The 15503-nt window shown below is 41.8% G+C and overlaps 1 protein-coding gene across 2 annotated transcripts in view; it reads right to left on the reverse strand.

Annotated features, from left to right (window-relative positions):
- Positions 1 to 15503, reverse strand: part of LOC130673548 (neither inactivation nor afterpotential protein C-like) — a 1009353-nt gene that overhangs the window by 651531 nt on the left and 342319 nt on the right. For both annotated transcript variants that reach the window (XM_057478586.1, XM_057478585.1), the window contains exon 5: positions 13704 to 13903. In XM_057478586.1, the coding sequence (XP_057334569.1) occupies positions 13704 to 13903 (200 nt within the window). The remainder of the gene's footprint in view (positions 1 to 13703; positions 13904 to 15503) is intronic.

Raw genomic sequence — 15503 nt, forward strand, 5'->3', positions numbered from 1 at the left:
TAATTTTTTTTGGAAATTTATATTAAGAGGGAGAGTACGCCGTATCTTTTTCCCCCTATACAGTGTAAAGGGGTAACCCAAGGTTTGAGGTGGTGATAATTTTTTTATTTACATTAATTGATCTTGAAGAATTGCTTATTTTGTGTAAGTGAATTATTATATGATATTTATACTATATTACTGATTTAAAATATTGGATTTGAATTTGGAATTTTCTTTGTATTATATAGAGTCGACCTCCCAGGGGTTTATTAACGTTTATAATCTGTATTATAAGTGAAATATTGTATAAAAAATTCTTGATAATTTATTTATGAATAATTGGATCCAACAATTCTCGGGGAAATACTCTGTGTTTATTTTCCTGGGTCTTTTTCCTGTTATATTTAATCTACTTTATATTTTATGGATGTTTAACTGTACTTATTATTTTCTGGTCATTTCTTTTCTTTTAAATTCGATCGATTTTATCCGCCTTGTTACTGGCTGCTCACTCGGATTTATCCTCGCAAATTTTCCCCTGATAAACTATTTTTGTCCGTTTTGTGTAAACGGTCTGGCGCCTACGTGCACTAATCCAGCCTGAGGAGCTGGTCCAGACACACCTTTATTTATTATTTGCAATTTAATAACCTTATTCTTTATTTAAAAATTTAAAAATTAATTGAAGCGATATTTATCATAGCTTTATTTTTCCGGACTTTTGAATTTATAATTTTTTTTTTGTTTTACACGTGGGTGACCGCATTCGGTACTGGGATAATTCGCGTCTCCGTCGTGAGATTTAAAACAGTATTTGTTATAGTGGTACGATAGAAAAGTTAACGAGGTCAAGGCTACTCCAACACGCTTCCCTCAATGGAAATTCCTTGATAATGACCTATATTATTATCGACCACGGGATCCAACCCAGTTATTCGACGATGCGCCGGAGCATTGGAATCTGGTGGTTAAACCAGAACAGCGCAAGTCAATCATCAGCAAGGCGCATGACGAGACAGTGCCCGGACATGGTGGAATAACCAAAACCTATCACCACGTGGCCAGCCATTATTATTGGCCCAACATGTACTCTGATGTGACAAAATATGTGCACCAGTGTATTGTTTGTAAAACACAAAAACCAGATACCAATCCACCGCAAGTAATACCAGGGCACAGACCAATTACAGAACTTTGGGAAGGTGTATCAGTCGATACAGTTGGACCACTGCCCAAGTCACAGCACCAGAAGACACATCTGATCGTTTTATGTGACATGTATTCAAGGTATTTGGAAGTCCAGCCTATATCAGAATCAACCGGTAATAAAATAGTATTCTTTTTACGCTCAGTATTTAATCATTGGGGTTACCCACGAGTTGTTGTAACCGACAACGGAACTGAGTTTGTCAACCAAGTTGTTTCTGAATATCTACAGACAAATAATATAGTACACGAGTTGACACCTACATACCATCCACAGTCTAACCTTGTGGAGAGAATAAACAGAAATTTAAAATCTTTAATTCGAACTTCTCTTGCAGATAAACATTCCAGATGGGACCAGAATCGCCCAGAACTTGTTTATGCTTATAATACTTCTGTTCACAGCTCGCTGACAGTAAGCCCAGCTTACCTGAACGTTGGCCGTGACCCCCGGTACTTAGACCTTCACCGTGGAGGAAAAGTTCTCACCGAATTAAATAAACCAGACCACAGAACTACCGTGTTATATTTAATCGATGAGCTGAGACACTACATCGAGTCGTTTATGATCAAGGCTCAAAACAGGCAGGATGAGCGAGCACCAGACCCTAACATTAATATCGTTATTGATGCTGAGGTATTTATTAAAAATAAACAATTGAGTAAAAAGGTTGATGGATTCGCAGGTAAGCTTGCGCCTCCTCGTAGAGTCCCATTGTATGTACAAAGATTTTATTCAAATAGTTCAGTAAATGTCTGTGACAAAGATAATAATATCGTTGGTAGGTTTAATATAAATGATCTGAAAATACCACGCAGATCAAACAGAAATTTAACCAAAGTCGAACAATGAGTCGGTTAGGTTTTTATGAAATAAAAATTGTAATTTATAAAATAAGCTAATACTAGTACATTGCACAGTCTAATAACAGTTCATTCACAGGATGGCGGAACTTGGACAATTTCTGTACAGCAGAAAAGAAATGTCAAAGGAACAGAAAGCAGATCAACAACTACTGAGGACCTGTAGATTTCACGAAAAAATTGGCGATCAGAATTCTTACTGGGCTAATCCAGTATTCGCTACACCAGCAGGGTATCTGAATTTTGATATCCCTGTAACAACCGAAATTACACTAGCAACGGGCTTTCATCGGCGTTTATCCAATGTACTAGTGTACCACGAGAAGAACTCAGTGTTGACAATACCTGAGGAACCAGTACTAAAACCAGTACATGTACCAGACATCCCGATCCCATCAATGAAAGTTAAGTGCCAAATGATGATTGGGAGGGATCTCAAGTTAATTGACTCCAACCTGTGTAACATGCTTTCGCAAGCTGAATGGCGAGAAACGGTGAAGAAAATTGCAGAATCGATGGCACAAAAGTCCACCAGAACCATTGCCACTCAGACTATCGAGACTAGACTGGCTCCCGGACTGGCAACTAGGATGTTTAAAGTGTAAAGAGAAAGGGCACAGCCATGACAAGTGCCAAATTAACTTAGAGGCGAATGTTACTGTACCCATTGTCGGAGACTTGGACATACCAATAACACGTGTCCATATCAACACTGGAACACCGACGGTTACAGAGAAATGAGAGGATATTGTCGCCATTGCTCTACTCAACATCCGTTCATGAACGACTCGTGTCAAACATGCAGAAACCGAGTCAAGATGACATAAGATCTATAACTTATTAAGCCACCCGACACAAGCTGCACGAGGAGCGTACCAGATTTTGCCGCCATAAAAATTTCCCGGACGTGACAAGATGTACGTGTGATAGTTATTGACAGCGTGATCAAGATTTGTTCAAGAAACCAGTATTACATAAAGACAATAGTGCTCATTATTAAAAACCGGTTTTTAGTTTTGTTTTTTTCTATTATTATTTTTGTTATTTTTGTCAAACGCACGTTACATAAAAAATATTCAGTTATGACCAGAGTAATTGCTCAAAGACACATTGCTCAGATTTACCAGCGCTTGTAAACATGCCAGTTCAATTATGATTTATTTTTTTTGTTTTTTTGTTCCAAAGAGAACACCAGTATTACCACAGTAATGTAGTATTCAGTATTTTATGTTTGTATTTTTTATTTTTGTTGATTTCTATTTTTGACGTACCTGAAAGGTAGTGAATAGAGAAAGGACAATGGTGAGTCCAGAACTGAGTTAACGTGATAGTACTTGTAATGATTATAGAATTTATAATACTGATTATATTGTTGCTTAAAATTTTATAACTATTTATTACTCAGATCAAGTTATATTTTGATATATCAAAGAGATACTCGCTAGAGTTATTGTGAAGCCAGTATCTCTTGCCACAGTGTGAATAAATAATATTGTATCGAATGAATGGGATGTTACTGTCGGCGTGAAAACATTGCTATCAACTTTAACCAGTAATTGTCGCTTTATCATTGACACTACCCGGGTTAAAGTTAAGGGGGGTGGTGTTACGATGTTGGCATCGTAAGCCTCCGGTTGTCATCGTGACAGAACTGTCACATGACCTAGTGCGGCAGTTCTATCTATAAAAGAGCGCGTTAACGCGTTACCGACGCTTTTTCGTCGTTAGCTTCGAGTAGACAGTCAAGATCTTATTCACTGCTAATTGTCGCTCAGCAATTGACATGTCATAAAGATTCAATAGTTACTGGTAGGTATATCCTTTACCAATTTGAACTAAAAAATAGTGGGAAGTTTCAGAGATGGCCTGCAGAGTCAACAATTTGTCGAATTTTTTTATTTAAAATTTGAAACGTTCTATTTGCGTTTTCGATAAATGTTTAAAATGATGAACTCACGTTTGGACTAATAATTACGCCCAAAACGTTGTATTCCCATTTTTAACGCCTGAAACGTTGAATTCCCATTTTTAACGCTTGAAACATTGAATTCCCGTTTTTAACGTTTAAAACGTTCAACGAACGTTTGAGATTTCGACTCGGGTATATATATATATATATATATATATATATATATATATATATATATATATATATATATATATATATACATACATATATAAATAAGAAATATTTCAGAAATTTTTTAGATTGAAAATTTCCACGTATAAGCTGTAACGTAATATTTCTTAAAACTCAATTAAACCCAATAATTACTCAAAATCCTTTACTCAATAAAATTTACTCCAAAATTCAAAACTCTAATAACTCAAAATCGGGCTACGTTACACTTCGCCCACCAATCACCCCTCTCATCTCCTCCAGATCCTGACGGGCGCCAGCCGACTTTTATTTCCCCGGTATCGGCAACCGGTCTAAACGTACACGTAAATTAAAACCTAAAAACTATACCCTTTGGAGATGAGAGACATGACCGGTGGTAGCGGCATGTCCTGGTGCGCTCAGTATGCTAGGTTGTGGAGAGAGGGTCGCGGTTCTTTCAATGCGAAAGAAGCCGATTAATTAACTAATAAAAAAAAGACGTAAAATAACCAGTCAAAACTAAATAAAATACAATAAAGATGACACGAGGGCGACGCGGAGGGCCCAAAAGACCCGCGGTCTAATACTCTCGGTCCATCGCACAAATAAATACCTGGGCAAGACATCGGGAACCTCTCGACGACGACGAATCACAAACTTAATACACTACAAGGTAAACTACAATATAAAATAAAATATAGATAATTAATGCGATAATTCACGATAATTAATTAATGCGACAGACGGCTCCAAGAGCACCATACACAGGGCTATAGGCTCCAAAACGACGAAAGTCTAGGGTGGTGGTCGAGGTCCACCATGGCGACTCTCCGACTCACTACCGCTTACTCTAAGACTCCAAACTCGACTACTGGGTCGACTCGTACACGAGCGACGCCAGGTCTCAACTTTTCTCCTCAACGGTACTCGCACAACTGTTTCACGATAATCTCCCACTCTAACTCGCTTACTCTACTCCATCTCTTTCAATCCTACATTCTCGCTTCTCCATCCATTCTTACCTTCACAAACATACAAGCCGTGGACTCACGGGCCTTCCCGTAATGTCACTCCCCGTGATATCCGAAGTTAGCGCATTGTTGGCTTCCTCGAGCATCGCAAACGAGGCCTGCCATCCCCCCAATAACCGTACACGTACCCCAGCTAACTCCGGGTATCACCACGAAGGGGCGGCGACATCTCAGTCGCACCTCCGTGATCACCACGTCAACCCCGAGGGCTAAGCCTGGGCCTAGTCGTCATCACTGGTCGGGAGGCACGTTATCTTGGCCACTATCCGCGACACAGCTAGACATCCCCCGTTAAATCCACGCTCCATCACACAGACACTCCGAAAAACATACTCCATATCGTACACGTACTCTATCACACATTTATCTAACTGTACACATTTATACCCCATATCCTCAACTCATTCTCTACTACACTCAACTCAACACACATATTCACTTTTTCTCTCACTATCACACCGACTTACACATACTCCAACCTTCAACTCCCTCCCTTCGGCAATGTAACGTCACAAACTCCCCCCTCCTTAGAGACAGGCTCGCCTGGCAAACCTTCTGGGGTCTGCCGTACATTGCCGAAAACACGACAACTTCGTGGTCCACGACAACACGAGACACACACACCAAAAAAAAAAAATGTCTCAAAAAATTACGGTCTTCATGACCGTAACTCAAAATAAATAAAAAAAAAATAATTTTTGCCTTAAAGGCGCGGTACAGATCATCTAAACGCACGGGATCGAATCCTGAGGTTCGTGATACTTAACGATACTTATCGAGATATAGCCCGTTGGACCTGAAGTTCCCCTGGAACAGGTCTCAACTCGACTTTCATTATTATCGGGAAGTTGGTGAGGTTCAAATAAACACACAAATTATATCAAAGATATAAGCGTTTTATTAAAACTCTCTCGCCTTCACGGCACTCTCCAGTCGGCCTTACTTCGACTTCACTGTGGCCGCTTCCACTCATCTTCCGGAACACAACGTCCTACCCGTTTGTCGTAGGGGCCTCGTCGAGTCCATCTCGTACGACACTCCGGGCAGTCGGCCATGGTCTTCTTGGCCCGTCCACAGCCGTAGCAGAATTCGCCACGGGGTTTAGGGCACTCGGCATACTGGTGCCCTTCCTCCTTACAATTCCAACATAGTGGATGCAAGTGGGGTGGAAGAGGTGTCCTGCGCCTCGGGTCATCTCTTCCACGCGACGTGCTTGGTCGCGAGCGCTTCTCCGATGCCTTCTCTCTCCGCTTTTCCGCGGATGGTGCTCGAGGTCGTTTATTGCGACTCTCAGCGGTGGTAGTCTGGTCGGTACTGGGGGGCGGTATAGTTTTTCTCGAGTCCATTACCTCCGTCTGCTCGGAGGACTGCTCTGCGGCAAAGCGAGCTGCCGCTCGTCGACGTCGGGCTCGGCGTGCCTGCGCTGGTGGCAATTTTGCACCCTTGGGCTTGGCCCGATCTTCTTTATCCTCAACGGGACTCAGAGGAGGAGGTCTTTGCTCTGATTCCACAACACTCCTCAGCTGGTCCACGTCTGGGACATCTTCGGCATCTTTACCGCGGTCTTCGACCGAGTTGCCCACCTCCATGGGCGTAGCGCGGGACGTTGATGGAGGGTTCGGTCCCTCAGACTCTTCAGTCTGAGTTCCGACACTCCTCATCGGCGGGATGTCTGTAATCTGTCCACGGGTCGCGTAGACAGCACGACGCACAGTGGACCGCTCGAGAGCACACCCATGCTCTCCTCGGTGACCCATGTTGACGGCGGTCACCATAATTGCCTGCATGAGGCCTGGGCGATACTGTTCCAACCACTCTAAATACGGTAGATGAGGCCGGACCGGATCCCATACGGGGTGGTCCTCCTCCGGCGGGATGTAAATCCCCGGTAAATATTCTGGAGGCTCCGGGAGGTCGATGAACTCCTCCACTTCCTCCGGTGTCGGGGGTCTCGAGTCGTCGATGGTGATGACCGAGACCGCGTCGGGTTCTGTCATCGCTTCCCCCTCGACGGCAGCTAACATTACGCGTGCCAACTCCTCCTGCAATTCCTCGACACTTTTCGCCATCTGTAACAAGGAATGGATTAGTACGTGGTAGCGGCTGGACTGGCCAAGCTATCACCGAGATTTATAATTAGACCGTTGCCTTTCCTACGATTTACATGATTACGAAACAACAAAAAAAAGAGATACGACACAAAAAAAAAGAAAACGATACTAAATAAATCGGGACTAATTACTCGGGAGTGTGGTACGGTTTAAGATCCTGGACAGAGATCTTTCCGAGATTCCGACCGTCCAAGCTCTCTAACTCGTATACCGTATCAGAGATACGACGAGAAACAATAAATGGTCCATGAAACGGGGTCATCATCTTAGCCGTAAATCTCTTCGCGGCTGAGGATAACACATGCTGACGTTTCAATACCAAGTCACCAACCTGATACTGTCGGTGTCGTCGGCGCAAGTTATAATAGTGCGCCTGACGTTGAAATGCAGTCTCCAACGCATGCACAATGGACTCTCTCCATTTATTTAGACGTGCCATGCGGTCGACCCATTCTTGGTGTGGACGCGGAATAATTTCGATAACCCCGTCCACCTCTCGCCGAAGCGAAATAGCCGCCTCGGGCTCTCTACCAAAATTGGCAAAGGCTGGAGTGGCCCCCACGGAACTGTGAAATGAGTAATATACTCAGGGCCTATAAAGGTTTTACTGGCTCCTGAGTCGACAAGTGCTGGAACCTGAACTCCCTGAATGTCCAAATTAATATAAAAGGCAGGGGGTGCTTCCAGTGAGCTATCCCGACCGAGGATAGTCTCTGACGGGATTGTCGGACTCGATATCTCGACGGGAGGGATATTTTCCGACAGCTCGGTAGTCGTGGATGCTGCTGTCGGGTCAACATTCACCGCCGGTTGTTTCCCGAGTTACAGTTGTTGCACTGGGCTCGGGTGACTCCTGGGGCGCGACAACGGTAGCAAAAGATTCGTCGCGGCTCCGTACACATACGATGCCGGTGACCACTTTTGCTACAATTCCAACAAACTAGGTCAGCCACGTGTCTAGCTCCTGCTGGAGCACTCGGGGCTACTCTAGGAGCTGGTGTCGGTATTGGTCGAAGGGGCTCGGGGAGAGCTCCCTGCTGAACTTCAGATATTCCTGGGGGACCGTCTGGGGTCCTCCGCGAGTACGATACGTTCCGAGGAGTGGTGGATGACTGGGGTGGAGACTCAAAAGTCTTCCGGCGTGGTGGATAACGCCGTCCAGTCATGAGGGCATCCAGTAACTCCACTGGTGTCTCCTCATCGTACTCCTCTTGCTCCTCTGCATACAGGTGATTTAATAGGGCCCTCCGGTGAGTTTTATGACGCCGGGGTCCCGCATAAGCGAAACTTGGACACATGGAGTCCTCCGGTAATGGTGGTGGCTTGTGTGCAACGGCTCCTCGCAAAATTTGCTCTTGCCGGCCCGCCATTACCTCCAGACTGTCCAGGGTCATCATCTCCTGGAGCGGAATCACTAGACGGTAAGCAGGAAGTAAATTCCTGTGAACGTGAACTACCCGTTCCCACTCCGACCAGGCCGGGTTGGTCCGGGCAAAGAGACCACACATGCACGCGATAAAATCGCCCACAGGTTCATTCTCATCCTGTGTTCGATTTGTAATCTCCAGTCGCAGTGCGATCTGGTAGTCGGGGTCAGCGAAACGTTGATGAAGAGCAAGTTTCGTTGCCGCCCAGGTCGCGAAATATCCCACATGGGCCCGATACCAAATTAATGCAGGCCCAGTGAAAGCAAACGGAAGTGCTCGGAGGAGATCTGCATCCCGGATGGGTAACAGTCTCCGTCCTTCCTCGATACGAGTAATAAAATTCTCGACGTCCTCGCCCTTGGTTCCCCCAAACGTGAGGTTCCATCTTTTCAGGGCCGTGAGGACCTCGGAAGCTGATAGGTATCTTTCTCGGTATGCCACGGGCTCGTCGTCGGAGTCTATCAAGTAGTCCTCCGCACGGGGCCTCACTGGCCTCCTCGCACGTCCGCCGCCACCGTAGTGTCGCGGAGGTGGAGGTAGCTGATGCCTCCTCTCCTCTTCAGGATCCGGTAAATCATCACGTCCCGGTAAATTGTCCTGACCCTGAACACCGGCTCTCCTCTGGGCGTCTTCACGCGCCAAGGGTCCAAGATGTTCCTGCCTGTCTCCAGGTAGCACTGGGCCACCTTGTCCCATACCCTGGAGCAGTGGGTCATTCGCTAGACTCGGGGCCAGAGATTCTCGGTTCGAGCGAGTGCCGGTGGAACTCGGCGCCTCTACTCGAACGTCCGGTATATTATCCCGCCCCCTGACTCCATCACCACCTACGCGACTCATGATCCTAGTATCTGGTCGCGTACAGAGGTATTAAATATTTGCTACTGATGTAAATAATAATACCCGCCGATAATAAAAAAAAGTAAATAATATTAAAACAAAAAAAAAGAACGAATAAAATTCCACAAAAAAAAATAAACAATGGAAAACGACAAGATAAAGTCGACACAAATAACGACACCCGTATGTAATGGCGGTCAGACTCGCGAGTGCGGTCAGACTCGGACAATTACTTAGACACAAAGAAAGACAAAGAATAAAAATAAATAAATAACCAAATCCCAAAATTAATTTAATTTAATTACCAAATACCCGACACACAATAATTACGTGGTCAGGACTGGTCAATTATGATACTCGGCAAATAGATGATAATAATATAAATAAATTGGCAGGTACTTACAATTTTGCAGGTCTTTTCGGAACTGTAGATTCGGTATCAGCACGATAATAAATCCACTGATCACTGGTGATATCGCAATTGAATCGTACGTACACAAATTCAATTGCACAGCAATAAATAGTTTGTAGTTGAATTATCCTAAGATAATATGTGACACAAAATTAACTGTAAATATGGAACACGTCCGGTCGCTCAGAAACTTTGTAGCACTTTGGCGCGTCTCGGGCCGGTTCCAGAGTCTGGTAGTCGAGAATAGTGGGGCGAGCCAATAGGAGCGGGCCTAGAGGGCCACGTGACTCGCTGCTAACCACCCGATAGTCGTATCGCACCTCGGTCCGGTCCCGCGCTCCTTCGGCTGTTGCCAACCGAAGTCGGGTCTGCCCGAGTACGTAGTCGCACAACGGAATACTTCTATCATTACGTCATGATTCGCCAAAAAATTCTTCACAGGATTAAAATATTATTTTCAGGTTCCGATGCCGTACCCACAAAAGAAATTACAAACTCGACAAATGAATAGAGACAAAAAAAAAACTTCCTCGAGCAAAATAAAATAAAATTTTAAAATTAAAATAATCAATAACGGAGAGAAAATAAAACTCGGAGGGAAAAAGTAAAATGAAATAAAATAAAATAAATTCCAAGAATCCAGTAACACTACCAATCAACAAAATAACTTTGAACTAAATAAAAAAAACTAACTGGATCACTAATAAACAAAATGAATGTTAATAACAAAAAAAAATGCGGCTTCTTTTTAACTGTGGGCCCCACGTTGGGCGCCAATTTGTAACGTAATATTTCTTAAAACTCAATTAAACCCAATAATTACTCAAAATCCTTTACTCAATAAAATTTACTCCAAAATTCAAAACTCTAATAACTCAAAATCGGGCTACGTTACACTTCGCCCACCAATCACCCCTCTCATCTCCTCCAGATCCTGACGGGCGCCAGCCGACTTTTATTTCCCCGGTATCGGCAACCGGTCTAAACGTACACGTAAATTAAAACCTAAAAACTATACTCTTTGGAGATGAGAGACATGACCGGTGGTAGCGGCATGTCCTGGTGCGCTCAGTATGCTAGGTTGTGGAGAGAGGGTCGCGGTTCTTTCAATGCGAAAGAAGCCGATTAATTAACTAATAAAAAAAAGACGTAAAATAACCAGTCAAAACTAAATAAAATACAATAAAGATGACACGAGGGCGACGCGGAGGGCCCAAAAGACCCGCGGTCTAATACTCTCGGTCCATCGCACAAATAAATACCTGGGCAAGACATCGGGAACCTCTCGACGACGACGAATCACAAACTTAATACACTACAAGGTAAACTACAATATAAAATAAAATATAGATAATTAATGCGATAATTCACGATAATTAATTAATGCGACAGACGGCTCCAAGAGCACCATACACAGGGCTATAGGCTCCAAAACGACGAAAGTCTAGGGTGGTGGTCGAGGTCCACCATGGCGACTCTCCGACTCACTACCGCTTACTCTAAGACTCCAAACTCGACTACTGGGTCGACTCGTACACGAGCGACGCCAGGTCTCAACTTTTCTCCTCAACGGTACTCGCACAACTGTTTCACGATAATCTCCCACTCTAACTCGCTTACTCTACTCCATCTCTTTCAATCCTACATTCTCGCTTCTCCATCCATTCTTACCTTCACAAACATACAAGCCGTGGACTCACGGGCCTTCCCGTAATGTCACTCCCCGTGATATCCGAAGTTAGCGCATTGTTGGCTTCCTCGAGCATCGCAAACGAGGCCTGCCATCCCCCCAATAACCGTACACGTACCCCAGCTAACTCCGGGTATCACCACGAAGGGGCGGCGACATCTCAGTCGCACCTCCGTGATCACCACGTCAACCCCGAGGGCTAAGCCTGGGCCTAGTCGTCATCACTGGTCGGGAGGCACGTTATCTTGGCCACTATCCGCGACACAGCTAGACATCCCCCGTTAAATCCACGCTCCATCACACAGACACTCCGAAAAACATACTCCATATCGTACACGTACTCTATCACACATTTATCTAACTGTACACATTTATACCCCATATCCTCAACTCATTCTCTACTACACTCAACTCAACACACATATTCACTTTTTCTCTCACTATCACACCGACTTACACATACTCCAACCTTCAACTCCCTCCCTTCGGCAATGTAACGTCACAAAGCATAACTCGTCATTCATGATCATGCATGATCAGATGTTACTACACATGAAAGTTCGTATTGAGGAGTAGAACTCTTTCTAAATAACCATGAATACATGATTGTGTTTGATCAGGGACGAATCATGAATAATCTGATATGAATCATACATGATTAAGACCCATCTAGGAGGATTGAGTCTGATCATTCTAAGGGAATTGTTTTTTGGATAACAATACTCATGCATCACCGTGGATGAATCTTAATAAATTATGTCTGACCATGCATGACTCATGCACAAGTCATGTCTGATTATTATATATGAATCACGCATGATCCGACATTAACTATGCATGACAATGCATGCCAATTTTTTTCGGGATAATATTAGGTTATGCTATGTACAGTTGAATGTCGTAGTCTTCCGCCAGTTTGTGGTAAAGTTGCTTGTAAGGATTAGTTTATGTAAAATGAATTGAATTTACGACCAGTTTTTTAATCCGGTCACTAGTATGTCTATATTTTAACAATATTCCGATACAGCAAAAATAATAATTAACATAATATCTTGTATTTAATGGTTCAATTTAAAAAGAATACAATTTCGTTTTTCAACTGATGAACGTTAATTTTGTTAATTTCAAAACTATTTTAACTTTGCATTCATGACGTGAAGAAAAATATTACAACTTATTAATTATAATCGAACTAACATTGTATCAGGAATTTCATAACTTAGTTAATGATTGGATTTGTCGATTTATTTAAAATTTAATTTTTGTACTTAAATAAAAAATCTACCCTTGCATTCCGGGTAAGGCTGGGTGGCTCTCTTTTTATCTATCCAATATCATAACTTAAAGTGCATAAAAGTGCTAAGTTCATTTCACTATAAAATGATGTCACTGAGAGGTTACTATCACATAACCTCAAATTGAATCTGTATTTTTTTATGACTTTTATTTTACGTAAGTTTGATATTCAAATTATATTGCCAATGTATCATGTACGTCACATTTTCATTATGTTACATTATAATGTGATGTAAATGAGTGAGAGATACTTACGTTCTACGTAACCTCACGTTTTAGATTCTTTGAATCTGACGTCTTCGATACGTTGTCGTGTTCAGTGGGTAGTAGTTCATGGAGTACAAATGAGATTGTTTAAGAGTAGACCGTTGAAAAATGGTTTGGATGAGCACACACAATGTATTATATTCAAGTATACTTAAGAGAGTGTACCAGGTGATTTTCAAATGAATCGTTTTCACAGGCAAAGACCCAAATTATTAAACGAAATATGTCATTCGATGCGTAAACTTATTATTTATCGAATGAAATGTTTCTCGTTCGGAAATTGCAGTTTATATCTGAGAACGGCTCATTTGAAATTTCCATTTGCTAATGTAAGTGCAACAAGGACAGTTCCGTTCGTTCACATGTGTGTGAGAAAGAGAATAGGTGGCACATCCTCTTAAACGCATTCACAATGAAACTGTGCTATAATTGGCCATATTATCACATATATAGTATAAGTATTACTTTCGTTAACTTACGTGTCGGCCGTAGAAACACACCACTTTTCCAATTGAAATAAAGAAAATATTGCTCCAGATGCTTTTCCCGTTGGTCCAAAAGTCAATTGAGTTTGATAAATACATCTCGTTGAATTTTCATTCAGTGGAGAAGAAGTATGACAGAATGCATGGATGACGTCAATTGCTTTCATGATTCTGATACCAACATCGCCTAGGCTCTGTAAATTCAGTAAAGAGAAAAATTTTAATTTTGAAAAATGTGAATGTATGGAATAAAATTCTAATTCTCAACATTTAATGAGCATTATCCAATATCACTATGCGAAAAATCGGTGACGAGGTGTTTATGAAGTGGTAGCGCTGAATGATGTAACTCATGACGCAAGCAACCCAAAATCATACAGGACCATTTGTTTTTTTTTTTTTGGTTATCGGGAATATTTCGGAAAACTAATCGAAACGAGAGTCACGACGATAGTCCCGACTAGAAATAAAATCTCTGGTCACAAGTTTGGCTTCATGGCTAAATGGTTGACCGAGGATCTTATGGTTAAGATAAGGTGTCTGCTAGCTTCAACAGCAGAAAACCTGGCCGTCGTACTTTAAAATCTCTGGTGTTTTTCACAACGAGTTGTGGGCATGATTTCTCGAGAAGTTATAGAAAAGAGACCGTTCCAAAAATATTGATAAGGAAATGCAGGTGTTGTGTCCACATAATTTTTTTCATTTACAATAATTATTTATAAATAATTATTGTCAAACTTCTCTTTTCAAAAGTACGCAAAAACGCAGCATCAGCTTTTTCACCTTTTATGCTCCAAAAGATAGTGGGAGGTTATTTGCAATAAGTTAAACAAATAATGAATAAACTATTGTCAACTCCTATCAATGACAATAATTAAAAATTCTCCATCAGTTGCCAAAACTAAGTTTACTAAAAGCCCAAACATCATGGCTCAAGGACTTAGTTTATTTTTGACCCCTTAATTTGTCTAAAATGATACGGACTGCGTAAACAGTGTCGACAGCCCGTAGTCTTATTGCCCAAATCTGTCTCCAACGTGACAATAAGTAATCTTTATTAACGGCAGTACTAGGCCGATAATAAATTATCGTGTAGTGGTATTAATTTGCTAATTGCAAATCATACAAGAATCTTAAACATCTATCCAGTTTGATCGATAAGTACCAAAAATCAAGTCAATTTGAGATTACATTACGGACCGAGTTAAGGAGGGGGGGGGGGTAAGGTTCTAAAGGCGAAAAAAGGCATATTTCCCTGCTTTTTCTTGTAGATATGAATAATGGCGAGTTATTTATTTCATGTGGGGCATTCCACGCCTAATCGACCACTTTTGACCCCAACTCCTTTCGATTCGGCTGAAATTTTTTTTTTCTTTTCTACCCTATCATAATGATTTTTCAGGAAGTTTCAAATTTTTTTACCCAACCCAAAAAAAGTTATGAGTTTTTCAAAAAAAAGGATTTTATTTTATCAAGTAGCAATAACTTTTCCAAAAATTGACTAATTAGGACCTTTTTTTTTTTCAAAATTTTCGTCTTTGAATGTACTTTTCAGAAAAAAATACAATACAATTTTAAGACGATAAACGCTACAAAATTTTCGGCTTTTTTGCGAAAAACCATTACATCCTTAAAAATCACCATTTTTTATTTTATTTGTTATTTTCTCAAAAAAACCTTCAATTAGTTCTGCAATTTTTCCCGCCAATCCCAGGATGGGCAAACTTTTTCTTCTATTTTTTTTATCAATTGAAAAAAAAAATGTTTGCTTAGTTGGGCTTATTTTACAAAACA

The sequence above is a fragment of the Microplitis mediator genome, chromosome 8 (assembly GCF_029852145.1).
Source record: "Microplitis mediator isolate UGA2020A chromosome 8, iyMicMedi2.1, whole genome shotgun sequence".
In the NCBI taxonomy this organism is placed as follows: domain Eukaryota; kingdom Metazoa; phylum Arthropoda; class Insecta; order Hymenoptera; family Braconidae; genus Microplitis; species Microplitis mediator.